The sequence below is a fragment of the Paramisgurnus dabryanus genome, chromosome 6 (assembly GCF_030506205.2).
Source record: "Paramisgurnus dabryanus chromosome 6, PD_genome_1.1, whole genome shotgun sequence".
In the NCBI taxonomy this organism is placed as follows: domain Eukaryota; kingdom Metazoa; phylum Chordata; class Actinopteri; order Cypriniformes; family Cobitidae; genus Paramisgurnus; species Paramisgurnus dabryanus.
In genome coordinates, this window is record NC_133342.1 from 6,344,819 (window position 1) to 6,372,497 (window position 27,679).

The 27,679-nt window shown below is 41.2% G+C and overlaps 1 protein-coding gene across 1 annotated transcript; it reads left to right on the forward strand.

Annotated features, from left to right (window-relative positions):
- The first annotated feature begins 527 nt into the window (after positions 1-527).
- On the forward strand, positions 528-14,144 carry LOC135744020 (tripartite motif-containing protein 16-like). The gene is made up of 6 exons (XM_065261944.2): positions 528-1,388; positions 1,505-1,600; positions 1,810-2,043; positions 2,177-2,336; positions 2,441-2,479; positions 13,373-14,144. Exons 1-6 carry the CDS (start codon positions 801-803, stop codon positions 13,894-13,896), a joined length of 1,641 nt encoding a protein of 546 aa, XP_065118016.1. The 5' UTR covers positions 528-800; the 3' UTR covers positions 13,897-14,144.
- Positions 14,145-27,679: the final 13,535 nt, after the last annotated feature.

Sequence of the window (27,679 nt, forward strand, 5' to 3'; positions counted from 1 at the left end):
GCACACCACGACTGTTAACAACATTTCATTCATTCTTGTAACTTATGTCAAATATAATTTTATTTACTATTCCCATCTTTATTTCTCTTTTTTCACAATACATTTTACAATGTGTTCTACTAAGTTGAGGAATGAAGCAGAGCATCATTAGAACCAACGCAGGTCGTTTGTGAGGCGGCTGGTTCTGACGTTCATGTGCAATGTGTGTAACAAAAGCTACTTATTTTAAAGTCCAAATATTAAAAAGTTTATAGTATAACTATTGTTTAACTTATTTTATACTTACATATAACTCAAAAATACCCAGATGAAAATGAACCATGCTTTTACTACAGTAAAAGTGTAGGAACCATGTTTCTTTCACTGGACTAATAAAGTTAACATTTCTACAGCCACAGTATTACTACAAATAAGCAAGAGGGTCAGTGTGGTTAAGCTCCTCCCTCCCACACGCAATGGGTTGTGGGCAATATTAGTGACTAGAGTGTGCATTGATCTGCACTCCGAATTCTAACCGGAAATAGACCATCCGGGTATCTTTGGGATACTCATTTCAACATACTACGATTTGGCACGTACTAATTCTAGTTTCGAATACTATTTAGGACGGATAGTATGCGAATTTGGACTCAGCATGGGACTTTCTGTATGAGACTGACATCTAGTGGACTTGTTTATTATATGACTGACACACCTGTTTGCACACGTTTCATAAACACAACCAGGAAATACTTCAGGGAAATTAAAACTGTTGAGCTGTTGTTTGTTTCGTCTTTCTTTCTGTGAGTACATACAGTGAAATGGCAGAAGCCAGTATTTTAGTGGATCAGGATCAGTTCATCTGTTCAATCTGTCTGGATCTACTGAAGGATCCAGTGACCATTCCCTGTGGACACAGTTACTGTATGAGCTGTATTACAGACTGCTGGGATCAAGATGATCAGAAGAGAAACAGCTGCCCTCAGTGCAGACAGACCTTCACTACAAGACCTGTTTTAAATAAAAATGTGGTGTTTGCTCAGATGGTGGAGATGCTGAAGAAGACAAAACTACAAACTGATCGACCTTCTCTCAGTTATGCTGAAGCTGGAGATGTGAAGTGTGACGTCTGTACTGAGAGAAAACACAAAGCTGTCAAGTCCTGTCTGGTGTGTCTGAACTCTTACTGTCAAAATCATTTTAAACTTCATGAAGAACTTCACTCAGGAAAGAGACACAAAGTGACAGACGCCACTGGACGACTTCAGGAGATGATCTGCCCTCAACATGAGAAACCTTTAGAGATTTACTGTAAAACTGATCAGCTCTGTATATGTTATCTGTGTATGGTGGGAAAGCACACAAATCACAACACTATATCAGCTAAAGAAGAGAGGACTGAGAAACAGGTAAGAGATAAAAACACTGAGTGATGTGTTACTGTATTCAGATCTGAGTTTTACTGGTAAAAAATCACCTTTAATGTTCATTTCATCTGTTTAATTATTATTTCAACATCCAACAGAAAGAACTGGAGGAGACACAGAGAAAATACCAGCAGAGAATCCAGGAGAGCCAGAAGAAGCTTCAGGAGCTGAGAGATGCTGTGGAGACTCATAAGGTGAGTTTTGATCAGAAGAACAACTGCTGTCTGCTGTTTCAGATCTGTTTCAGACTCAGTTAGGACTCTCATCCAATCAGTCAGTGAGGAGTTCAGTGCTGGATGACTTTCACTGAAGTTCACTGTGGGTAACAGACTGTGTGATGTACCAGTAAGAGCTGAGTGAATGCTGCTGATTCTAATGCTCCTCTCTCTGTGTGTCCTAACAGCGCTCTGCACAGACAGCAGTGGACGACACTGAGAGGATCTTTACTCAACTGATCCAAACCATTGAGAGAAGACGATCTGAGGTGACACAGCTGATCAGAGATCAGGAAAAGACTGCAGTGAGTGAAGCTGAAGGACTCTTGAAGCGACTGGAGCAGGAGATTGATGATCTGAGGAGGAGAGACGCTGAGCTGGAGCAGCTTTCACACACAGATGATCACATCCATTTCCTCCAGGTAACAGAGATCTGAAAAACACAACAGTGATCTTTAGGAAGTGAAGAGCATGTTTTACTGAGATTATATTTTCTATGAAATGTTTCAGTTTCATGAGTTTATGTTTGTGTTGTTTGTCTTTGTGTTTGTGTAGAGTTTTCAGTCTCTCTCTGTTCCTCCTGGATCTTCAGACTCACTCAGCATCACTGTCAGCTCTCTCATCTCTTTTGATGATGAAGGAAAATCTGTGTCTCATCTGAGAGAGAAACTGGAGGATTTCTGTAGAGAAGAGATAGAGAAGATATTTGATAAAGGTAAAGCACTTATTTCTCTCACATCATGTAAAAATAATATTATATTTTGTAGAAATATAGAGAATATCACTCACTGATTCTGAATGAATATTTTTTCAACATAGTTACTTCTGAACCTGAGACCAGGGAGCAGTTCCTAAAATGTGAGTCTCAATAAACAACAAATAAACACACTGATGCTGATAAAGACATGAACAGTGATAATCTGCATTTCAGTCATTTTAAACTCCTCTATAATGATACTCATGAATCAAACTCAATGTGTAGAATGAACAAAAAATAAATAACTGTGCTCGCCCACAATAAAAACATAACTTGTTACGTCAATAGCATCAATTTTATGTTTCTGATATGGCATTCAAATGTAATAATTAAATATTAAATTAACTAAATATATTTTAAAGTGTACAGCTACAGAACAGAGGGACTTTACAATGTTCACACATTCACAAACCTTTTACACACACAGGATTATGATGAATATAACAGTAAAACAATCAGATTAGATTCTGTCTATACACTGTATTCCCCAACAGGTTCAATGAACTCAAAATATTTGATGAAACTGATTACCTCAAAATATTAGGTTATGTTAAAGACTATTTCAAGTAATTACTACTTAAAATTAGATTTTTTTAATGCTCAAAATCTTTAAGGACAAGGATAAAATTAAAAAGAATAATGTGAAAAATAGATGTTTTAAGTAATTACTACATTAGTCAGACAAGCTCTTTAGACTCCATATCTTTGAGAAAATGAACAACATTAAAACAAATAATTTCAACAAACATACATTTTAAGTAATTCCTACTCTAAACTAGAAAAGTTATTCACACTCATTTTTTTTAGGAAGTTCATGAACTGAAACATAATAATTTGACAAACAAACATTTTAAGTAATCACTACTTAGTTCAATGAGAAGTTCAATGAACCTGATCATTTTGAAACCATTGTTAAAACTAACAAAAATGACACTGGAAACATAGTTGTTTTTTTAAGTTATGACTCCTAATAATATATTTATGTTATCACCATGACTCGTTCAGTCTCACACCTAAACATTGTCAATTCAGCCTCTTATATTTTTAAGTTGACTTCACTCTATTGAAACACATTTTATTGTTTGTTTATGTGTACTATTTTCCTCAAAATCAACAATAATTTATTTGTAAGGTTCAAATAAAAAACTATTCAAAAGACAATTTCATTGCAGATTTCATTTATTTTATTTAACAGAAACCCCTCCCTAGCAATAGGGGTCATACAGAAAATCAAAGAAATAACCACAAAGGTAAAAATTCTCAAAAAACTAAATAATAGGCCAACAATAATAGGGCGGCATTAATAAAAAGCAGGAAAAAAATGGTACTCAATTGCTTGCTTGATTGTAAACATGCTGCCAGCACCAACAATGACATTTGGAAAGCAGACTTAGGCTTACTCATCCATCATCAACTCATTTTTAAGGCTAAGCAGTCTTGGAGGTTACCGCTTCAGGTCATCCAAACCCATTATAATTCTCTGAATGAAACTGAATGTGTATGACAATTGTTTTGGATAATCAAGGTGAAGTGCATAAATAAAACCGAACAGCAAAATGAATGCCTCTGTCAACTCCGCTATATCACGCACAACAATATGTCCCTCAAGAACTATAGAATTAATAGCAGGAGCAAACGTTACAAGGGAGTCCGTATCACTTGAGACAGTGAGAATAGCAAGAGTTGCGTCCGAGATGTCTGGGAGGTCAATTTCTTCTGCCTGATAAACATGACAGTAATTAGTTAATGAGTTAGAGTAGTCAATGAAAAAAAACACTACATATATGAAATAGTGAACGAAAAGTTCTGGTAAAATTCCCAAATATGACTTTCTTGGTGAATTACTGTAGTATGATTTAATTGCTATTCTGGTGGCTAGGAAGATGGTTGTGGTTGTTGTCTTTTGGTTGCAAGGACAGAGAGGGTTAAATAGAAATATAGATATACAGAGAAGACAAAGTAAGAAAAAGCTTACATTCCAGGTCTTAAAAAATCCAGCAGCATCTTCCCGCAGGAAGATGGGAAGCGCCCGCAGAGTAACTGTCCGTCTGCTGTAGATATTGACATCTTCCTAGAAAGACAGAGGGATTGTGGAAGTAATTAATCCTATGCATATATTACATAATAGTAGTACAAATTGTCATGAGGTAGGAAATGTTACATACAAGGAGATCATAGGTCCTGAAGATGCTTCTTAGCAATTCAGAAGTTTTGCCAGTGCGGGCCGCTTTTTCACGGTACATCCTCATTAGGCGTGGCATGTACTTATCAAATGCAGAATAAAATGTACTCTTTAAATTTTTACTTGTTATTCGATGGAATTCTGCACAAATCTGAAAATGCAAAAAGAAAATTGGTCACGATGACATTAAGTTAAATATCGCTGCAACAGGGCATCACTGCCCACTACAGGTCAAATTACGCAAAATGCGTTGTGCTTCCTCACAAATGGGTGTGTGTGTCAAGTTTGGATTTGAACCAAATCAAGAAATTACACCACTTAATGATAGGTGGCTTTACTGCAAAATCTTATTGGCTGTAGAGCATGTACGATTTTGATGATTGAAACTGCTACAGGTAACTTTAGTGAGGGCAGTCAGTTTCTTTAAGAACAGAAACATTATGCAACCGCTGAAAATCCCAACGGGGTCTCGTCTTTTAAGATTTGATACTCGGTTCAAAAGATACGTACATGGGTAAAAAGCCAAATTTGACCTATGATAGCACTGATGCTCTTCAGCTGTAAAAATGCAATTTGGTGAAAAGAATCATATGACTGACACCCCATTAGTGTGCAACTTACGGTTGTCTAACTTTACAGTCATATGAGCTGCCGCAGACTTCAAGTGCAGTGGAGAGATGAATAGTAAGAAGTATAATAGATAAAAACACTGAGTGCACACCCAGCTTTGCTCAAAGCCCCAAATTAAATGTTGTATCAGCGATTGTGGGTAACGTCACTACTGTTGACATTCAAACAAAACAGAGAGCTAGCTCACTACTCCCTCCCCCTCCCATGCAATTGAAACTCTCCTAAATGCGCATCTCGTCTGTGATTGGTTGGAACTCTATTTATTTTGGGTTTGAGTGGTTGGTAGCACCAATTGTTTTTGAGTACAGATCTCGGAGCCTTATTTGCCTACAGAGATATGTTTTTTGATGGTCTGCTTATGGGGCGGAAAGATTAGATGAATGTGATCATTTATGAGTCATTCCGTCTCCTTTTACCCAATGCCCTCCCGCCTGACCATCTTGGATTAGCTTCATACTTTAGGCCATTTACAGTATTTAACCTTGTACCAGAGATGCTTACTGTAAAATCTAAGTCTTCTATTTGAAAACTGGGGTCTCTGAACAACTCTTCAAATGTGCTATTTTATGTCGCCAAGCCAAATTTTGGAAGAAGTTTAAGTACCTACCATTCTAGGTTATACTTGAGCTACACACCTGACATTCCAGGTTTGGATGCTATTAGTAACAGATGTTGACTGTAGAAAATTTGAAGGCAACAGGCGAGATAGGTTTCCAGATATTATGGTTCAAAAATAGCCTTTCAGAGTATGATGCCAAAAAATGCCCCTCATACTCCTTATTCAATATTTTTAAAAGAGAAACCATAACAGTAGAGACTTAATATTTTGGATTTTTCTCATTAAGAAGTCTCTCTTTTTACAAGAAATTTCTAGGACATTCTGAGATGGAAAGGTGGGAAGATTTTCAGAATTTAGGTGAAAGGAGATGGAATGACCCTTATGTTTGGGCATGCAATTGCTGATACAACCTTTAAACACACCAGATATAATAAGTAAATAATTTCAAATTACTTGTTACTCCATTACAAGAGCAGGCCAATTTTCCAGGACTTCATTCACAGGTTGTGACGGGTTCTCTACAATAATGTGCTTTCTGCGCAGTGCAAATGTAGTGTTCATAAGCCTATCAATAAAAAGTTGATCTCTCTCTGCCTTCGAAATTTCTTCAAGAAGTTGCAGTCTTAACTGTTCAGAACTAGTGACATTTTCTCCTTTGGGGAAGTTTGGCAAGTAATTCAACTCAGCTTTGCGCGCTTTTTTATGTTTGCATGGGATGCCGCTCCATCAGGGTTAGACTGGCTTCTTTTGCCTGAGTTAACTGCTACCTCTAGACACCCAGCTCTACTCAACCTGTGATGGTAGTTACCCATTTTAAAAAATAAGCTGGTCTGCCAAGCCAACCAACCACAATCACTCCCATGCTGTTTTAGGCAAGGATGCTTGCGCACTAATGCCTCTGCAGCTTTTGCCAACTCCTCATCACCGGCATAGGCATTGAAACTAAAAATGACCTCAGACATTTTTTCTAAAACATTATGTTTCTGCCCTTTTGTGAGTTTTATGGGTGTTTGTGTGGCATTATACTGTATGCAGTGTTTCCTGCCTCCAATATGTGTTCCACATCATAAGAAAAGATTGGAACTGGGAACTCATTGGGCCATCTCTGAGTGCGTTCCTGGGTCTGGGTAGTGAATTCTGAGGGAGGGGAGTCATTTAAATTGTCTGGTCTTATTATCCTGACAACAGCCTTTGAGGGCAACTCTGACATCTCTGTCAAGACGCAGAGTTCCCCATCAAAGTCAGGGTCTTCATATTGAAGAGTAAAATGGCCTTCTAAGTTAAATCTCTCTTGCATAAATGATATAAATTCATCTAATGTGGATGGTCTGGTTGGTAAGATGACCTTGTGAGCTGTGTCTGCATTAATATAGACCCTTAGCAACAAACCAGGGGGTTGTGCCATCTAAAAAATAATAATAAACAGAAAGGAAAAGTTAAAAAAAATGTAATTCTCAATTACCAAAACACAAGTATTATTTTATGTGCAAAATGCAGTACCTTTGTTCTTGCTTATGTGAATGTCTTTCTATGTGAGATAAATCTTCTTGGTGTCAAGAACAATCTTCCTGAAATATTATATGCAGAAAGAGGACAGGAGTCATTGAAATCATGGACAGTGTGCACAGAGATGTTACCTGGGCATAACTCATATGCCCTTAAGTGTTCAACATAATCTGACTTCTGCTGCCTGCAAATGAAGACAACTTCACTGTCGACCAAAATAATTGTGTCAATCTTACAAAACTGAGGCAGTCCTGCTTCAAAGCCAACTGAAACATATGACCCAGTGCAGAAAGCAGTACCATCAATTGTGATCTGTTGTGTTCTGTCAACTGTAGGGCTGTCAGTCCTTTCGTTCACAAACTGCTTGGCAACTTCAGGTAATTGAGAAACCAATACAGTGGAAATGAGTGAAGTGTGTTGATATTGTTTAAAAAAGGATGGAGAACTGAGATGGTAAGCCATCATGTACTGATGTCTCCTTGCGAGTGTCAAGAGAACATTTTTAAAGTTTTGAGCATCATGGACAACCCGCTTAAAAAAACGATGTTTTCCCTCAAATCTCATTGTCCACAGGTTGACAAGTGGTCCAAAACGTCTGATGAGTTCAGGATAGTGTTCAATGTAATGATGTTTGGGTTTGAGAGTAAACTGTGGAAAGACCTCACTGAGAACCTGCCTGTGATCAGTGATTTTGCTCTGTAAGTAGCAAATAGTTCCTTCTGTGAATGTAGGGGACAGGGACAATTCCACAATGTCTTTCAAATCCATTAACACCTCCCAGGCATAATCTCCCTCTGGTACTAGACTTCCAACGAGGAAGGGCAGAAGGCGAAGCAAAGCAGCATTTTTATGTGCATTTCCACCAATAGTTTTTTTTTGCACCAAATGTCTTTGGTATTGGTTTAGGTTTGTCAGACTTGTCAGTGCCTTTGTACGGGAATGTGCATATTTTTGTGTTTAAAAAGTCAAGTGTAAAATACTTGAGGCGAATCATCTCCTGCAAGCATAACGCTAACTCCATTGGCACAATGCCCTCAAGGAGGTCGTGAAGGATGTCAGGTGGGAAACCTGTGATGGGGTGAAAATGTCTCAGGCTTTGTCGAAAGACACAATCTGCCTTCACCCCACACTCAGGTGTGCCATCACCACACAAAACATTCTGGACATTCAAGTCATGGCTAGTTATGGTTCTCAGATTGAAAGTTCCCTCTGCCACCTCATGACTCTGAATCAGATTTTTTGTGGCTACGCACCATCTACATACATGCCCTGCTTTGAAGGACTTGACAAATCCTGCAAGTGCATGTGCAGCCAGGTTATCAGCAGCAACACAGAGAACAGTGCCTTTGATACATTTCCCAAGAGCCTCTACGAAAACACCATCCTCCTCTAATACACGAATATCTTTAATTAGTGGACCAAGTACCCGATCATAGCCATAACTCTCGACATCAGATACTTTACACAGAACTGCAAGCTGTATCACATGTAAAGCTGATCGATATTTGGTTGGTAGATCGGCAAAAACCCAGTAAACTGCACAAAGTTTGTGAATTTTCCTAGAAGTACCTAGTGGGTTGGCGATTTCTAAGTCATCAATGTATAGCAAGAGAGGTATTTTAAGGTCCCCTGGCATTGATAGAAAGGTGTTTTCTTGAAAGTAAGACCCATCTCTATGGCTACTGTAATGATCACAGCTACAGCTATTTGCTTCTTGAATTATTTCCAGAACTGCAGTGTGTTTAAAAAGAGCTTGTATCATATGAAGCACAGGGACATACACAGCTGTATGATCAGGTTGTATGATATACTGCTGAGGCATAACAACAGGGTAGTTATTCTCAAAACAACTTTTTCTCCGCTTGGAAGAAGATAATTCTGCTCCTTGAGCTGTAGCAGTGACAAACACATTATTGTCCATGACAACCTTTACTATTTCATCAAGAACAGAATCACTTACATTACTGCCATGTCTTTGCAGTACATCTCCAATTACCTGCCTGAGAAGAGGTCTGGATAAGAAAAAAATCTCCCCGAATTGGTCCACTATTTCCTGTGTGGCCATCTCTGACACATGCAGTATAGCTTGCATTTTCAGAAATATGGTGGTTAAATTATTATGCAGCTGATCTTTCAACTGTCTACTATCACACTGACTATCGTCAACATCCAAATCATTAAAAGATTGGGAAGGGCCCTCATCAACTGGCTCTGCACTATGTTGACCCTGAGAACTCTCATTATCTGCACGGGCCACATCACCAAACTGTACATTTACCTCATGCCTATGTGCTCTACTCTTGTGTGCATTGAATGAAGAGTACACATTAGTCCTATAACCACAGCCTTTGTAAGGGCATGCTACCATTTCGTTGGTTCTTAAATGGCCTCTTAAATGGGCAAATAGTGTGCTCTCCGAGAAAGGTTCTTTTAAATTGCACAGACAACATGTAAACACAAGATTAACTCCTTCACGCTCCTGATATGCAACCTCCTGCTCTGTTTTTCTATGGAATCGTGAGAGATGAATTTTCAGTGCATTGATAGACTGGAATGTGCAAATGCATGAGTGGTGTATGCATGGTAATGGGCTGACCCTTGAAAACTGACTGTGACTTAACCGATAATGACAAAGTAACTGAGCCTGTGTCTCGGAAGAGGCGTCACATAACCTGCAAAGCCAACTCATTTTGGCACATAAAATAAAGTCTAAGGTGTCATCCCTTCTTTGATAAAAAAAATTACTAGTAAAAAACTGTAGTCTTTGTGTATCCCTGTAAAGAGATACAAAGGGATAAGATTAGGCTAGGCTATTGTCATTGGTAAATAAATGCATACAAAACACTATAACTTATAATAATATAGGCTACACATTGGCTACATTGTGACACTAGTAATAAATGTTAATATAAGACAGAAGCTATCACTGCAGTAACGTTATACAGGTATGGGGTGTACCATGGTATTGGCATGCATGGCTATTATACCGTGAACACTTGCTTATCCATGGTTTGGGGCAAAAATTAAAACAGATCTCACATGCGCTGCTGCAAGAGGAAGAGGCGTTGAACAAACGTAACTCCTGGTAAACTTGCGCAAAGAATCAATAACAACAGAGTCCTTTTAGAGTAGTTTATTTCTGATAACAAGCTTAATTAAAGCTGCAAGCAGCGATGGTAGGGCCCTCGCACACATGGGTACCACCACCCTGTGGCCTTAGTAAAACAGTGAACCAGGGGGACATGAATTTAAGTGGGTAAATATAGGTGGATATTCAAAGGAATTTTGATGTGCCACAACTCCTTTGTGCAGCAGGTGGCGCTATTACTGTAACTGATTATTGTTATATTGACGTGTTCAGGCCAGGACCCTTATCAAACGTGTGAAGTCTGGGATGGTCGGATATTGTATGCCTGAATTACAACAGCTTCCTGTTCCATGGCGAAACGCAGAAATTTGGCAGCCCGCCACGGACACAACCTCCAATGAAAAGTCAAGATCTCCGCAATTTAGCATCGCAAAGGCCTTTAGATGACACAGACCAAATATGAAGATTATCTGACGAAATCTGTAGGAGGAGTTTGTTAAAGTACGAAGCCTGGAAATGGCAAATTTTGCACCAAAATTTCAGAGAAAACTCTAAATGGATGACTTCCTGTGGGGTTTAGAGCTTGGCTCCACGAGACTTTTTTGTAGGTCTTGGTGTGATAAATGAACCTACCAAATTTCGTATCTGTACGTTTTTTGTAGAGGTGGGGCTGTTCTCTTGAAATTTTGCGGGTGGCGCTATCGAGCCATTTCTACACGCCCACTTCTGAATCCTATACTACATGTAAATTTTCACCACTTCTGATGCGTGTGCAAATTTTCATGAGTTTTTGAGCATGTTTAGGCCCTCAAAAATGCTATTCATTTTGGAAAAAAACTCTCTCTCTTGGAAATTCAGGCTAATCTTCAGCTAGCATCAACACAAGGTTTTATATGTTGGTAGTTCATAAACATGTGTGATATAAGCTTTTCTACCTGAATCAATTTGCTCTGGCACAACAGTTGATTAAGTTGACACCAAGAAAATTTACTTTTACAAGCAAAAAATATATTTTTGTGAAAAAAACATGCTAACCACAGCAGCATGAGGTCCTGTCCTTCATGGCCAAGGGGAAATTTGAGGGGCTTAAAAACATAATAGTCATAGGACCACAAGTGTGTTCCGTTGCCTAGATACAGGGGGTGTCTCACTTTACCCGATGTCTCACTTTACCCCACTCTCCCCTACTAGTGTACAAAGCTTATCATTCAAGACTCTTCCGTTGCTCTCCGCCATTTTGAAAAGTCCAAAGGTTATCTCATCTCGGCAACTCGGGCATCAAAATATTTTACGAGTTGCCCAGTGGAAAATACCACATGAGGGGGTGTTCATGTGCATTTTCCAAGTGGGCTCCTGGTATTTACCGTAATCACGATAGCATGTGAAGGCAGCATAAAATCACGATGGGAAAAGACTTGCTGACGACACAGCTTAATGCTCATTGGCCGGGGGTTGTCAGCTGATAATGACTAAAAACTTCACTTCCTCTAGTAGTTTATATATATATAATATATAGTACAATAGTATATACATAACAAACTTATTATTGACTTATGACATTTATATTTTTAATGAATTCCTTTAAACTTTTGTATTGGTGTTGAATTATTTGTACTGTGAGCTGTTTATTTCACACACCCACACAACAGAAACGAATTTGTATAACCACTAGACTTTTATAGATTTATACATCAGAACATTTACTAAATAGCCTTTAAGCAGTAATGATGCGTGCACCTTCGTTGATTCTCTTTATAAATATGTAAATGCATTTATTAGTATTTCAGCTGCATCTATTTAATCCGCGATAAAATACGCAAATGCAATCTCTGCCTCAGCTTACGTTTGCAGTCCACAACACAGCGAGATTCGGGAAGTGTCCGGCTTGCATGCACTTTTTTCACTTCACGCCTGTATTTCAGGCGAGGCAAGGCGCATCTCAAACAAGCCTAGGTGTGTTCGACGTCATGCAGCGCCGCAAGAACTGACAACCGGATGACGTCAAAGTACCGCGAGAGCGAATCGAAATTAGACTTCTCCGTACGGTTCTTGAATCGCTCTCGCGGTACTATGACGTCATACGCATGTCGTTTCTTGCAGCATCGCAGGTAGTCGTACAAGCCTATTGCTTGGTGTTCGGCTATAAACTAACCTGCGCGGTCAAAGTAAGCCTACCAGAAACGATTTGATAGTGCTAAAACCATACGGTTTGTCTGTCCAGTTATCCCACTAAAGTTAGTGCAACAACAGGCTGGCTAGCTGTTGACAGCTGAATTTTATTTAACTGGCTAAAACATGCAGCTAGCCAGCAAAAGGTCTCTCTCACAAAGCCTACACTTCAGTTTAGGTCTGCCTGGAAGGCGGTAAACAAATAAATAAACAAACAAAGTACATTAAGGCGAGTTCTTACCTTTGTGTAGAGGCTACGGTTTGCATGCAGGCTAATGTTGTTGCCTGCCTACAGTTCATCCAGGTGCGCAGCAGTCATTGCAAACAGCTAATCGCACGATGTCAAAGTCAATTTACATCCGCCACAATCGATCAGTTCATCGACTAGTTCACTGACCATTCATTGGGATTTCCGAATATTTTTTTTGGTTTATGTTGGTTCGTGTGTAGGTTATTAGTTTATTTGCCATGTTGATATGAACCTAACCAATGAAGTTGCACGTCATTATTACGTCAGACGTAATTTCAATCCACTATTGAAAGAAATGAGTTTGAGGGTCAGTTCTACTCATAAACTAAAAGCTAATCTCGTTTAAATGATCAATAACTGGGAAACTACTTGAGTGAACTTAAAACTTTTATGGTGCTTAAACAATATTGCAGCTTTGAGTACAGCTCTGCAATTTTATTGAGTTTAGAACACTGTTGGGGAATACAGTGTACTGAAAATGATCTCTGTTCACTTCTCAACACATTGGCAGTCTTCAAAAACTAAAATAAATAAGACTTGAAGTTTTATTTTTTATTATTGAAATGTACAATTTTATGTTTAAATAATGTTTTTGATTTGTCTCCATCAGATTATCATCACTTCACTGCAGATCCAAACACAGCACATAAATATCTCCATCTGTCTGAGGGGAACAGAGAGATTACTTACGCTTACACCACAGTCCAGTATCCTGATCATCCAGACAGATTTGATGGTTGTTTTCAGGTGTTGTGTAGTAAGAGTGTGAGTGGACGCTGTTACTGGGAGGTTGAATGGAGTGGTGATGTGTTTATATCAGTGTCATATAAGAGCATCAGCAGGAAGGGATTGGGTAATGAGTGTTTCTTTGGATATAATGATCAGTCCTGGAGTTTGTGCTGCTCTGGCTCCAGTTGTTCATTCAGGCACAATAGCATTGAGACTGAACTCCCTGTAGTGCTCAGATCTTCTAGAATAGGAGTTTATGTGGATCACAGTTCAGGATCTCTGTCCTTCTACAGCGTCTCTGACACAATGACCCTCATCCACAGAGTCAACACCACATTCACTAAACCTCTCTATCCTGGGTTTTGGGTTAATAGATCAGTGAAACTGTGTGATCTAACAATATAGATGATACAGAGATTGTCATAGAAGTTTAAAATTAATGATGAATCAACAACTATGAAGTGTCAAGCATAATATTTCTAATCAATTTATTATTATTGTGTTTCCCACTGTAAGTTTCTAGATTTTACATGTACATATTCCTGAACATTGATGTGTTCTTGTCAGCATAAATTTATTATTTAAGCATTTTGTCGTTTGCCTCTCGAGGGTGCTAAAGTTTAAAGTAAAATATTAAATCCTTGGCGTTCATTGTTTCAGTGATTTTATTTAAAGGATGCCTTCTTCAAAAACTTTTGACTAAAAAATAAACATATATTACATATAATATCAAGGTAATTATAAAATGCCACCTGTGTTCATGTGTTTCTGAGTTTTAAATATTATAGTGATATATACTGTACACAGCATGCGCGTCCGGTGACTTCTTTTTTTCGAGGGCACCTGATGCAGAGTTCGTCACAATATGTATGTAGCCTGTCAGGTGTGTGGTTCCTTTTTCCAAAATATGTGTTCTGGACGTGGAGTGCATCCCGTGTTTGTCAAAATAAGTGTCTGCTGCAGATGCGTCTAAAGGGTTTATGATTAAAGAGATGCCTGCGTTTTCCAGATACTCGTATAATCTCCTGCGTAATCAGAGTTTAGTGTTAAGTGAGTGTCTTGTGTGTATTTTGTGAATGTGAGCGTCTCTTTTATCAGAAACTGATAAAACCGCACACACGAAACTCAGAACACTTATTTTGAATTAGCGCCCCGTGGATGAGCAGTCAGGAGCCGCCACTGCTGTACAGTGAGATTATATTTCTGTCCCATGGGAAAATTAATCATGGTTTTAATATTGTAACCATGTTTTTTTTTTGGCAGATTGATAACCACTTGACTCGTCATAGTTTTACTACAAATACCATTGTTTTTTTTTTCTATTTTCAGACCAAATACTATTGCTAAACTCTGGTTACTTTACTAAGACAATGTCACTATAGTTTGCTACAAATGAAACCAAAAACAAGTTGCTTTAGTTAAACTATGTATAATTTTCATCAGGGATGTTTTTAACTTAAAGAGATCATATTGTGACATTTTTTAAGATCTAAAATAGGTCTTTGGTGTCCTCAAAGTGCATATGTGAAGTTTTAGATCAAAATACCGGAATTTTAACACATAGGGCCCTATTTTAACGATCTGAAACGCAAGTGCGAAGCGCAACGCGCAAGTGAGTTTGTGGGCGGATCTTGGGCGCTGTTGCTATTTTCCCGGTGTGAGAAATAACTCTTGCGCCGGGCGCAAATCAATAAGGGGTTGGTCTGAAGTAGGTTCATTATTCATAGGTGTGGTTTGGGCGTAACGTCAAATAAACCAATCAGAACGCTAGCCAACATTCCCTTTAAACGCAAGGGCGCAAGTTCCATGGCGGGTTGCTATTATTATGACGGATTTACCAGGCGCACGCCAGGAGCGAGCCGAGGAGACCCACGTTCTTGTACGGGGGAATCGCAAGCTTGCCAGCATAAATCGGGCACGCCGTGTAACGGAAGGTGGATCTGCCTACACATGACCTGACGCCAGCAGAGGACATCGCTGCGTCTACCCTCACCGCTGAAAGGGTTTGGGGGCTTTGAAATCGGACACAAGAAACGCAAGCAAGGTCCAATCCCAAAGTACTCTTACAAATCAAGTTCATATACATTAAGGTTTCTTATGAAAACTTTTTAATTAATATTTACATAAAATAAACGTAATACAGCCACACAACAAACTTATGAAAATATTTTAATCGTTATTTGCATGAGAATTTTTTAACGCAGCCACACAATAAATAAAAACTATCACCACAATGCTCACCACTATGATTCCCCTTAACTCATGTGTTAATATTTTTAAGTGTAACAATTTATGATTTGCAAAAATAACTGTTGCATCTGTGTAGATTAGATAAGCAAATTGTGTGCGCGTTGTGCACGCTATACATTATGGTCAAGCATGCGCCCTTAAAATAGCATAATGAACCACGCGCAACGCGCCACTGACTTTAAACTTTTTTTTTCTGGTCAGTGGCGCAATTGTTTTTTGAAACTGCAAAATAGCATCAGGGATGGTTTGCGCCGGAACACGCCTCTTTTTTTGCGCTGAACCACCCAGGGAGCGCAAGTTCATTCCCTAGTTTGTCGATGTGCGTCTGTGGAGGGAAAAACCCGCTGTGCACCGGTGCAAAATACAAATGATACATGCGTCACTGACAAAGTCAATTGTGCTGGGTGCAAGATAGGGCCCCTTATGTGTTATTTTGTGTTGATTTTGTGTTAAAATATAACACATGTTGTGTTGAAAGTAACACAAAATGTGTTGTTTCAATAATAACACAGAGATGGGTGCACTCTGGGACAACACATTTAGTGTTAAATTTCTTAAGGCATAATAAATATGTTATTTGCATTTTGCACAGGAAAAGAAGATCTGATTTACAGTATATCCGTTTAGCAAAGATTCATTTAATTTGTGGAATGTAAATAAAACAGTTTTAACAAATCTGATCAGAGAAGTGAACAGGTGTAAAAGGCTCTATAATGACTGCTGGAATGTTAAAGCAAATCATTGTTAAATAATGTGAAGTAAATATAGTACTATTACTAATCATATAACTTTAATGGTGAGAAAATTGGCAAAATAATTATGAAAATTACGAATTTTCCCTTCGCTGCATCCCTATCCCCAGTGCTTCTATCAACCTAGAAAATATGAAAAAGAACAACCTGTCATAAGGGGATCTTATTATAATAATACCGTCCCTTAATCTGCACAAGCCAACCACAGCACTGCCATTTACTGCAGACATAAAGAGAGGACAAATAATTGAAAGCACAATTGAGTTTCAATTCCAACAGGGCCGTGCACAGACCTTTTGAGGGGCATGTGCTGAAACTGAAAAAGGGCACCCCCCCCCCAAATAAATATCAATTAATAATCATCTTAATAGCTTTATATTTATTTGCTATTAATGATTGAAAAAAATCACTATTAATGAATAAAAAATGACATTTTATGATAGCTTGGCATTATACAGTGCAAAGGATATCTGGCCTTGTAAGTTGGCTTTAACAATTTATATCCTGGGTGTTTGTCTGTATTAGGCCTATTTGTAGTCATGTGTTTGTGAAGTGCTCTTGTGTACTCGCTCTTATTTAATTGTAGAATATATTCATTTACATTTTTTCCTCTGCTTACATACATAAAGTTACATAAAAACAGGGCCGGGTCTACGGGGGGGCTGGGGGGGGCATTGCCCCCCCAGATTTTCCTTCTGCCCCCCCCAAAATATTCAGCCAACCATAAAATAACGGAGTCTCTTTAAACATAAAACGTATTCTGTTGGCAAAGCTAGTGTTTACAGCTCACGCCCACTACTGTCTGATTAACTTATTCAAGCATTAGAGGTCTCTTCAGCAGTATTTAACTCACAGAAAAAGTACTACTGTTCTCTATGACGGTAACTAAAAAAAACCCCGCATCTTTAAAATATATATTAGAAACGATGCAATTTAGTATTACAGTTTTTTTCGATTGCTAAACGACAGTGGGCACAACTGGAGCTACATGTGCAAAACGCTTAGGTTACTCACGTAACCCCGGTTCCCTGAAATAACGGGAACGAAGCATTGCGTCAGTTTGCTGACGCTATGGGGGAAACTCCTGTTTACTCCGTGATTGAAGCCTATTGGTTAACGTCTGTAGAAAATACAGACCAATGACGTTTGAGCCCGCGCGGGGGCGTGGCACACGTCCCTATATAAGCCGGTGAAATACGTCAAGAGCTCATTATTATTCGACTGAAGCGCGCAGCCGAATAACACTCGCTGCGTAGACGTTTGTAGCACGGCCAGCGACGCAATGCTTCGTTCCCGTTATTTCAGGGAACCGGGGTTACGTGAGTAACCTAAGCGTTCCCTTTCAATACGGTTCACTTCGCATTGCGTCAGTTTGCTGACGCTATGGGGGAACGTAATCCCATCCCGCCGTGCATACACAACGGACTGAGGTGCCCTTACCGGAGAGACACTGCATGTGGCCCTAACCCAGCATATACATAGCTCTAGCGAGCGCAAGTGTAAGCACCATATATGAGACAGTAATACGCATACAGTGAAGTTTCTAAACGCACCATGATGCATATACAATAGAGCACGAGACGGCGGGTTCCCTGAGCGCGCCGCGAGCTGTGCGTGAATTATTAATAGGTAGCCATGACGGTGAGCTAGCAACGCACCGTGAAGGCATACAGAAACGCAGTCGCGTGAATCATTAAGCCGATAAGACCTGTGCTTGTAAGGCAGGGACATCCAGGCTATAAAATCTGACAAACGTAGACGGCGAGGACCAGCCGGCCGCGTTACAAATGTCAACGATAGAAATCCCCGTAGACCAAGCCCAAGATGAAGCCATACCCCTCGTGGAGTGAGCTTTTAAACCAACTGGACAATGTTCATTCAGGGAGGCGTAAGCCAAAGCAATGGCTTCGACGATCCATTTAGATAGCCTCTGTTTAGTGAGCGGCATACCTAAGGAATGTTGCGCGAAGCTTACGAACAGCTGATCTGACTTGCGGTATGAGGCAGAACGGTCCGTGTATATTCTTAACGCTCTGACGGGGCAGAGCGTGTTCGGGGTTTGTTCGCCGTCCGCCGTCGGAAGGGCGAGAAGTGAAACCACCTGAACTCTAAATGGCGTGGTCAAAACTTTAGGAATGTATCCCGCTCTCGGTCTAAGGATCACTTTGCTATCGTTAGGACCGAATTCCAGACACGACGGGTCAATTGAAAACGCGTGTAAATCGCCCACTCGTTTAACCGATGCCAACGCCAGGAGGAGAGCGGTTTTAAACGAGAGAGCGCGCAGGTCAGCCTGTTCGAGGGGCTCGAAAGGGGGACCGCGCAGCGCTTTCAGGACCGTGGACAGATCCCAAGACGGGACCGTGTTAGGTCGCGGTGGGTTTAGTCTGCGAGCGCCTCTGAGGAATTTAATGATGAGATCATGTTTTCCCACGGTGCGACCGGCGATAAGGGCGTGATTCGCCGTTATCGCCGCCACATACACTTTAAGCGTCGAGGGCGCGCGACCGCTGTCCAGCATTTCCTGCAGAAAGGAGAGAATATGCTCCACTTCACAGGTGTTTGGGTTTAAGTCTTTCGTCGTGCACCAATCAGAAAAAATAGACCACTTTTGAGCGTAAAGGCGCCTGGTAGATGGGGCCCTAGCTTCAGTTAGAGTATTTAACACTCGTCCTGAAAGGCGTGATGGTTGCCGTTCAGAGACCAAACGTGTAGATTCCATAGCTCCGGCTGTGGATGCCATATCATCCCTCTCGCCTGAGATAGGAGGTCTTTCCTCAGCGGTACTGGCCATGGTGCTGATGTTTTCAGCTGCCATAGGTCGGGGAGCCATGGTTGATTGTGCCAAAACGGGGCGACCAGAATTATCGCGCATTTCGTCTCTCTTATCCTCTGAAGGACCTGTGGTAACAGAGCCACCGGAGGAAAAGCATACAGAAGACACGCCGGCCATGCTTGCGACAGGGCATCGTGATGTCTCGAGAAGAAGATCGGGCAATGCGCGTTCTCGTCTGATGCAAACAGATCGATCTCCGCCCGGCCGAAGACGGTCCATATTCTCTCGACCGTCTGAGGATGCAGTCTCCATTCTCCCGGCGGCGGACCGTTGCGCGAGAGAATGTCTGCACCCGTATTGGCTACACCCGGTACGTGAGTCGCTTTTAACGAACGTACGTTCGCGTGAGCCCATAATAAAAGCCGTTTCGCCAGCCTGGATAGGGAGCGAGATCTCAGCCCTCCTTGGTGGTTTATGAACGAAACCACCGTCATACTGTCCGACCGCACTAGAACGTGTTGATGTTGGAGTTTCGGTCGAAAGTGTCGTAGCGCCAAGATAACCGCCCACATCTCGAGGTGGTTGATATGTAGCTGAGACAACTGGTTGTTCCACGCACCGAAGGCGAGCTCGCCGTCGCAGTGAGCGCCCCAACCCGTCGCAGACGCATCCGTAGTCACCACTTTCCTCCTGCTCACGGAGCCGAGCTCCGTGCCCGAGAGGAAAAGGTGAGGGGATGTCCATATCGAAAGCGCTTTCACGCAGCTGTACGTGATTTTGATTAATAAGCGGCCCGACAACCAAGCACGGGGCGGAACTTTCGCTTTCAACCAAAACTGAAGCGGCCTCATGAACAGCATTCCCAACGGTATTAGTGGGGATGCTGCTGCCATCAGACCCAACATTTTTTGGAATCGTTTGAGAGGGAGATGTGAACCCGCTTTGAACGATGCCGCCTCGCGTCTGACCGTGAGCGCGCGTTCCTGTGTAAGCCATGCCCGCATCTTTAATGAGTCGAGCGTCGTGCCTAAGAACGCGATTCGCTGCGTGGGGGTGAGCAAACTCTTCTGGAGGTTGATTTTGAACCCCAAATTCTCCAAATGCTGGAGTACAACGGTCTTGTGCGCAGTAATTTCCCTCTCTGACTGTGCTAGAATAAGCCAATCGTCGAGGTAATTCAATATGCGGATGCCGCTCTGTCTGAGAGGGGCGAGAGCCGCATCCGCACATTTGGTAAATGTGCGTGGTGCCAGAGATAATCCGAAGGGCAGAACTTTGTACTGGTATGCTGTCCCGTCGAGCGCGAATCTTAGGAACGGCCTGTGACGTGGCGCTATCGGAATGTGAAAGTAAGCGTCTTTCAGATCCACTGATATGAACCAATCGCCCGGTCGAATTAACGCCATGATTCGTCTGGCTGTAAGCATTTTGAACGGCCGTTTGGCAAGAGCGCGATTCAAAACGCGTAGATCCAATATCGGTCTGAGGCCGCCGTCTTTCTTTGGAACGAGAAAATAACGACTGTAAAAGCCTGATTCGCTTTGATCCGCCGGGACCGTCTCTATCGCGTCTTTTAGTAATAAAGAACGCACCTCTTCCCTGAGGATCTGCATACGATCGTCTGGGACAGTGGTGTAGAGAACGCCGCGAAACCGGGGTGGTCTCCGGGCGAATTGGAGTGAATAACCGTGTTGGATTACGTTTAGAATCCAGCCCGGCATACCGGGGGTGGATTGCCAAACGTGAAATTTGACGGCGAGCGTCGATATGCTTATGGACGTTAAGCCGTGTGTGTGTGTTTGTGTGTACAGAGGAGGAAATTTGCTCTTTTTGTGAAAAGGTAAAAATTTGTGTTTCGCTGTTACAGCGAGGGTGTGTCCAGCGCCCGAGGGGACTGAAACACGCAGAACTTTCGAGGGCGGGCCGGCCGAAGCGGGACCAGAGCCTCTTTTCCTCCTCAGACTCTCTTCAGGGAGGCGGCGCCGGCGTCGGGTCCAGCGTAATCCGAGGACGGGGACCGCGGCGTCGAGGCGGGCCAGCCGGTCGTGCAGGACGCTGGCGCTTGACCTCCGGTTCAGCTCTCTGCTGGGGCTGAGCTGGTGCTGGCTTAGGGCGTTGAGCTGGCGGCGGTTTTGGGCGGCCGGTCTCAGACGCTGAGGCAGATCGTTTAGGTAGAAAATGCCGCATAGCCTGCGACGATTTCTGTGCCTCAGTGAAGCGCTGGGTGAACCCCTCCACAGCGGAGCCGAAGAGCCCCGACGGTGACACGGGCGAGTCAAGAAGGGCAACCCGATCCGTGTCCTTTATCTCCGTCAAGTTCAGCCACAGATGTCTCTCCAGAACAACCAGGCTGGCCATGGCTCTTCCTACAGCCTGAGTGGCGACTTTAGTGGCGCGAAGGGCCAGATCAGTCGCGCTGCGCAGGTTCTGAAAGGTCGACGGGTCCGGACCTGTCTCGTCCATGTCACGGAGGAGCTTTGCCTGGTATACCTGCAGCACCGCCATCGTATGGAGAGCGGATGCAGCGTGGCCGTCAGCGGCGTAAGATTTTGACGCCAGGGTCGATGTCAGGCGACAGGGCTTTGATGGATGGTTCAACTTCGCCCTCCATCCGCCGGCTGAAGACGGGCAGAGATGGGCGGCGACAGTTTCCTCGAGCGGCGGCATCTTGGAGTAGCCGTGTTCGTCGGCGCCGTCCACTACGGAGAGGACGTGGGAGACGGCGCTCTGAGCTCGGGTGGAGTGGGGAGCACGCCAAGATTTGGTGAGCTCCTGGTGAACCTCAGGGAAAAACGGCGCCGGCCGTTGGCGGGACGATTGACGGCGCCCGGGCTGCAGAAACCACTCGTCCAACCGGCTGAGTTGAGGCTCTGACGGCGGCGACCACTTGATGTTGAGCTCCGCCGTAGCTTGCGTCAAGATGCGGATGAGCTCAGAGTCGTGAGGACGCGACTCGGTAGGTTCATCAGCGGCGGCTGCGTGGGCGTCGTCATCCGAAGCCGCCCAATCCTCTAACTCCTCAGAGGATGACATCACTTCCAAGTTGTCACCGGACCCAAAGGAAACCATGCCGCTAGCACTCGGCAGGGGGCGCAGGTCCTCATGGGCGAAGGTGACAGGGTGACGGCGGGGAGACAGAGCACGCGGGGGATGAGCCGGCGTGGACTCGGTCTCAGGGCGTCTTCCAGCTTCACGGCTCCGCTGCTGTTTAGGCGGGAGAGCACGGGAAGCCTTCCGTTTAAAGATCTCGAGGCGGGAGCGCAGCACCGCGATAGGAAGGAGCTCGCAGTGGGCGCAGCCCGCCTCGGCGAGTACGGCCTTGGCGTGGGCAGGACCCAGACAGATGACGCACTCCTTGTGGAAATCCTCCACAGGCAAAGGGGCTCGGCAGGAGCCGCAATGCCGAAGCGACATTATCTCAACGCGCTTCTGCTCTTTTAGAAACTCTCTTTTAGACGTTAACCAATAGGCTTCAATCACGGAGTAAACAGGAGTTTCCCCCATAGCGTCAGCAAACTGACGCAATGCGAAGTGAACCGTATTGAAAGGGAACTCTAACTACAGTCTGCACTACCAAAAGTCACCTGAGCACAACTCTTAACATATGGCTCAAAACAGCTCCGTGCAGCCAAACACTAAACACAACCCTCACTGAGATAACACACACTGTCACTCACAACACACTGAGAGGAAAAACACTAACATCAAACACCAATACACAAAATACTAACTTTATATCTTTACAGTTTTAACAATTTCAGTGATGTCACACCAAGTAATGTTTTCTTTAAAGAATGATTTATTTATTGATTTATCACAATATTTTTTTTAGAACATCATAATTTTTTAGGGTAAATGAAAATTAGCAGTTTGCTTCAGTTGTCTGTAGTAATTTACGGAATTACAGTAATGAGAAAAAAGGTAGAAACTTAAAGTACATGAAAGGTAATATTATATATAAATGAAATATATATATGAAATTGGAATTTATATTTATATGAAATTGCAATCAGCAGTGTTTGAAAGGCACAAGGCTGAAATCAATTGTGTTTTGAATGTGTGATTCACAGTTTTGACAGCAGTGTGTTAGCATTTGAACAAAGTGCTGTAAATCCACAGTGTTGTGCAGGTTGTGGTTAAAGTCATGGAATAAGTGTGTAAAGTTTTGAAAACTGTGTTCAAGCAATGAAAAACGAACTAGAGTTTGGTCCACATGAACTGCTGCTGTGCAGACTGTAGTTAGAGTTTTGCACATGTGACTCCAGTTGTGCCCACTGGCGTTTAGCAATCGAAAAAAACTGTACATAAACGTAATAACAAAACACATATTAAATTGAAACTTTTTTATAGTAAAACATGCCCAAAATAGCCCCTTATTCTTTCTTAGACTCACCTCATTATATATTCATTCAAATACAACAGCCAATGGCAAGTCTCCAGCAGCATTTAATGTTTTCGTTTTAGACGTAGTTCTGTTTATTAAAATTAGAATATGCAGTTTGGTTGTGGCATACTATATAGTAGATATAAATGATATAAGATGGTTATACAGTAAATATACAGTATTGTAACAGTTGAGCATTGCGTGCAGTTTTACAATCAAATTTTAGCGGTTTTTTCATCGTCATTCATCATCAGCTCATTCAGCTCGCGTTTGAGAAAATCTTCACCCGCAAAAATCTACAGACTTTTAAGTTCAGAAGGAGCTTTCACTCCGCAAGGTCATCGTAAGGTAAAACGTTGTATTTTATAATGTTGCGTTGTATTATAATATCTAATTTGCTGTGTTATGTACAAAGCAGTTTGATTTATCTTTGGTCTTGTCGCAAATCCCACTTACAGTATTTTAGGGCTTGTGCTTTTGTCTGGTGCTGTTATAGGCAAACAGGATAACCTTTGACGAATTTGTCATGCATGTCAAATTGCTTTCATGATGATGTTTCAATATAGATTATTTAAAGCATTGTTCTTTGTTGTGATATTTGAGGTTGTTGCTGCAGCAGCATGATAGGGTCAGGAATTAATGACAATACAGCTTATCACATTGAAAATACATTATTTTAAATGAAGAAAATGTTTGAGAAGTGGAAATAAAGTGCCCAACAAGTGTTTATTTAGAAGAAAGGCATATGTTGGGTAGGTATAAGAATGGCTTTAATTTATCTATAAGTGAAATAATAGATTAAATGCAGTGTAAACATTAATAAAATATAGCTATATGTACAGCTTTGTATTCATATCACCTGCTTGCCTGATTTCATTAACTGTGACTAAATGTGTCAAACTACATTAAGTGTAATCATTAAAACATTATAAATCATTATAAATCTAATCGTATCTAGTTTTAAAATTTGAACGTATAAAAGGACATATAAATGGCACTTTATTTTAAGACATAGCCTATGCAAAATAATATTGGATTGAAACATCCATAATTTAGTGTATGAATCATTTTAGTCGAGAAATGGCTGCCCACCCAAAAATCCTGACTGCCCCCCCAGTCCAGCAAGCCTAGTACCGGGCCTGCATAAAAATATGTTTGAAGAAAAAAAAGGTATTCTGTTTGGTTGTTAAGATATATACATATACAATAAATTATATCCAGATAGCATAATGTAATGAGTGACAGAGCAATATAATGTACATACTTGTATCCTTTAAACGTTTTTCGTCTCTATCCAGTTTTCCCAACTGGGCATCTGATGTCTAAGACCTTTCTAATCTGATATGTTTTTGGTGTTAATGTAGGCTAGATATTTACCCGCGCGGGCGCGTCTTCTCGCGTGAAATGTGTTGACTTTAGTTTAACGATTGAGACGCGTCATGCAAAAAAAAAAAAACGGTAAAAACCCGACCGTGCATTCCGTATTGTTGTCACGGGTGCCCTTCACATGGGTGAACACTTGTTTAAAAACTGCTTGCGCTTTGTCAAAAACTCAATTCGGTCGCAGCTTGGAGCCCATAGTGCCCCCTGATTGCCCACTTGACCAATCCCGTCTATGGATCATTCGGCTCTGCTCAAATTTATAAAACAAGCGCCGTTATATACATACTAGTGTTTCTTTCGTAATGAGACAGCATTGTACTCAAACAACAAGATACTTATTTACCGTTGCAAGACGTTCAGCTGCCTCTGACTGCTGTGGAACTTCAGCTCGCTGCACTCAGGGGGCGGAGTTAAGAGGTTTGACAGACAGTTTGAGCGGATCCAAAAAGATTTAGTTTTTTAATAATTTTATTTGATAAATATATTTGTAAAACACACAGACAGACGTAAGTGTTTAACAATAGCATTAATTTATATATATATATATATATATATATATATATATATATATATATATATATATATATATATATATAAAAACACCTCCAAAAAAGGGCACTTCGGAGTGTAAGGACAAAAAGGGCATGTGTTCTGCACAGGTTGAGCCCTATCTGTGCACGTGCCTGAATTCCAACAAACCATCATCATTGTGATCAGTGTTTGCATTTCATCAGCTCATTTGCATTTTAAAGAACACACCCAAAAACAGTACATAGGTACTCTGATAAGATTTATTTTACATCTTAAAAAAAGTCTTGTGAAATGGCCCCTTTAAATAAGTTACCTATTATCATGTATAATAAATACTGTGGTATACAATGAAGGTAGGGTGATGAAGGATATTCTGTTGATCATTTGTGTTGTTATGTTGCCCTCTTTTAATAATCTACACACCTCCCACCTATAACACTTTGACCCACAGACAAGACTTCAGCAAACTCCAGACTAAAATGCATGTTTGTGCCGTCTTAACTGAAAACAACTTACACTGACTGATCTTAAAATATTTATGAGCCAATGTTTTGTGTCGTACTGCACACCAGTAGACTCCTGAGACACATTTAAACTAAAAACTACTTAAATGTGATAATTAACTAAAACTTATTCCTGACATAATATCTGTGTGTAAAACCAGGCCATGTCTTTTTAAACATTATAGGAGCTTATGTTTATTTTAATGCATTCATTTAAAAATGTCTATAATCAATTATCTGTATTTTAAACTTCTATAAATAGTGTAAACTCAAACACTCGCACTGGCTTGGATGTTGAATCAGTTTAGTAACACAGATCAGAGGGATTTGATCTGTTTTTCTCTTATTTCATCTAAACATTCACTCATTTTTATTCAAGTTCCAGTTCATTTTATTTATATAGCACATTTAAAAACAGTCCAGGACTGACCGAAGTGCTGCACAATATAAAACAATTATAAAACTTAACAGAGAGAACACACAAAAAATAAAAAATCCAAGTGTAAATAAATAGAAACTAAATGCAATAATACAGTAATACAATAGTTACAACAATATCCAAGTTATAATTTAAGTGTCAAAAGCTGGAGAAAAAAGATGTGTTTTCAATTGAGATTTAAAAGCCACTAAAGAGGGGGCAGATCTAAGATGTGCAGGTAAGCGGTTCCACAGTCTAGGGCATTACTGAGAAAGCTCTGTCTCCTCTGCGTTTCAGCCTCGTGGGGGGAACCACAAGTAAATTCTGGTCCCCACATCGGAGATTTGAACTGTAGGGGACTTTTGGACTCAGCAGTTCAGAAAGGTAGTGCGGAGCGAGATTGTGTAAACATTTAAAAACGAGTAAAAGTGTTTCAAAATGAATCCAAAAATTAACTGGTAGCCAATGTAAGGACATTAAAATGGGGGTTGCGTGGTCATATTTCCGACCATTGGTGAGGAATTTGGCAGCAGCGTTTTGGACCAGTTGTAAGCGAGCAACTTGAGACTTTGATATCCCAAAATATAACGAGTTGCAGTAGTTCGGACGGGAGACAATGAAAGCATGAACAGCTGTTTCAAGGGGTTTTGCAGGCAAACATGTTTACTTTTGGCGAGTAAACGGAGCTGAAAACACAACAACTGAGGAGACGTTCTTCTCGAAGGTAAGCCGATTATCCAAAAGAACACCAAGATTCCTCAAATTCTTTGACTCAAAAATCGCCAAGCTGTCCAGAATATAATCAAACTTATACTTATCTGAGGGACCAAAGACAATAACCTTGGTGTTTGAGTCATTGAGGAAGAGAAAGTTATTAGCCAACCAGAGCTTTACCTCAGCAACACAAGTAAAGAGAGAGTTTATTGTAGAAGAGGTAGCACGTTTAATGGGTAGGTAGATTTGGGTATATTCAGCGTAAAAATGATCCTGCATTCCATGTTTCCTCAAAATCGAGCCTAATGGTAGCATGTAAAGAGTTTGTATACCCTGAAGATGGTCTTTTGACCGAAAGCTTGGTTATTAAAACCTGTTGCTAAGGATTTAAGTGTGCAGACGTCTTTATTTTCATTTTTTTCATTGACTACTTTATTGTCTAGCACCTTATTGATCGTGAGTGCGGTGTAACTCTTC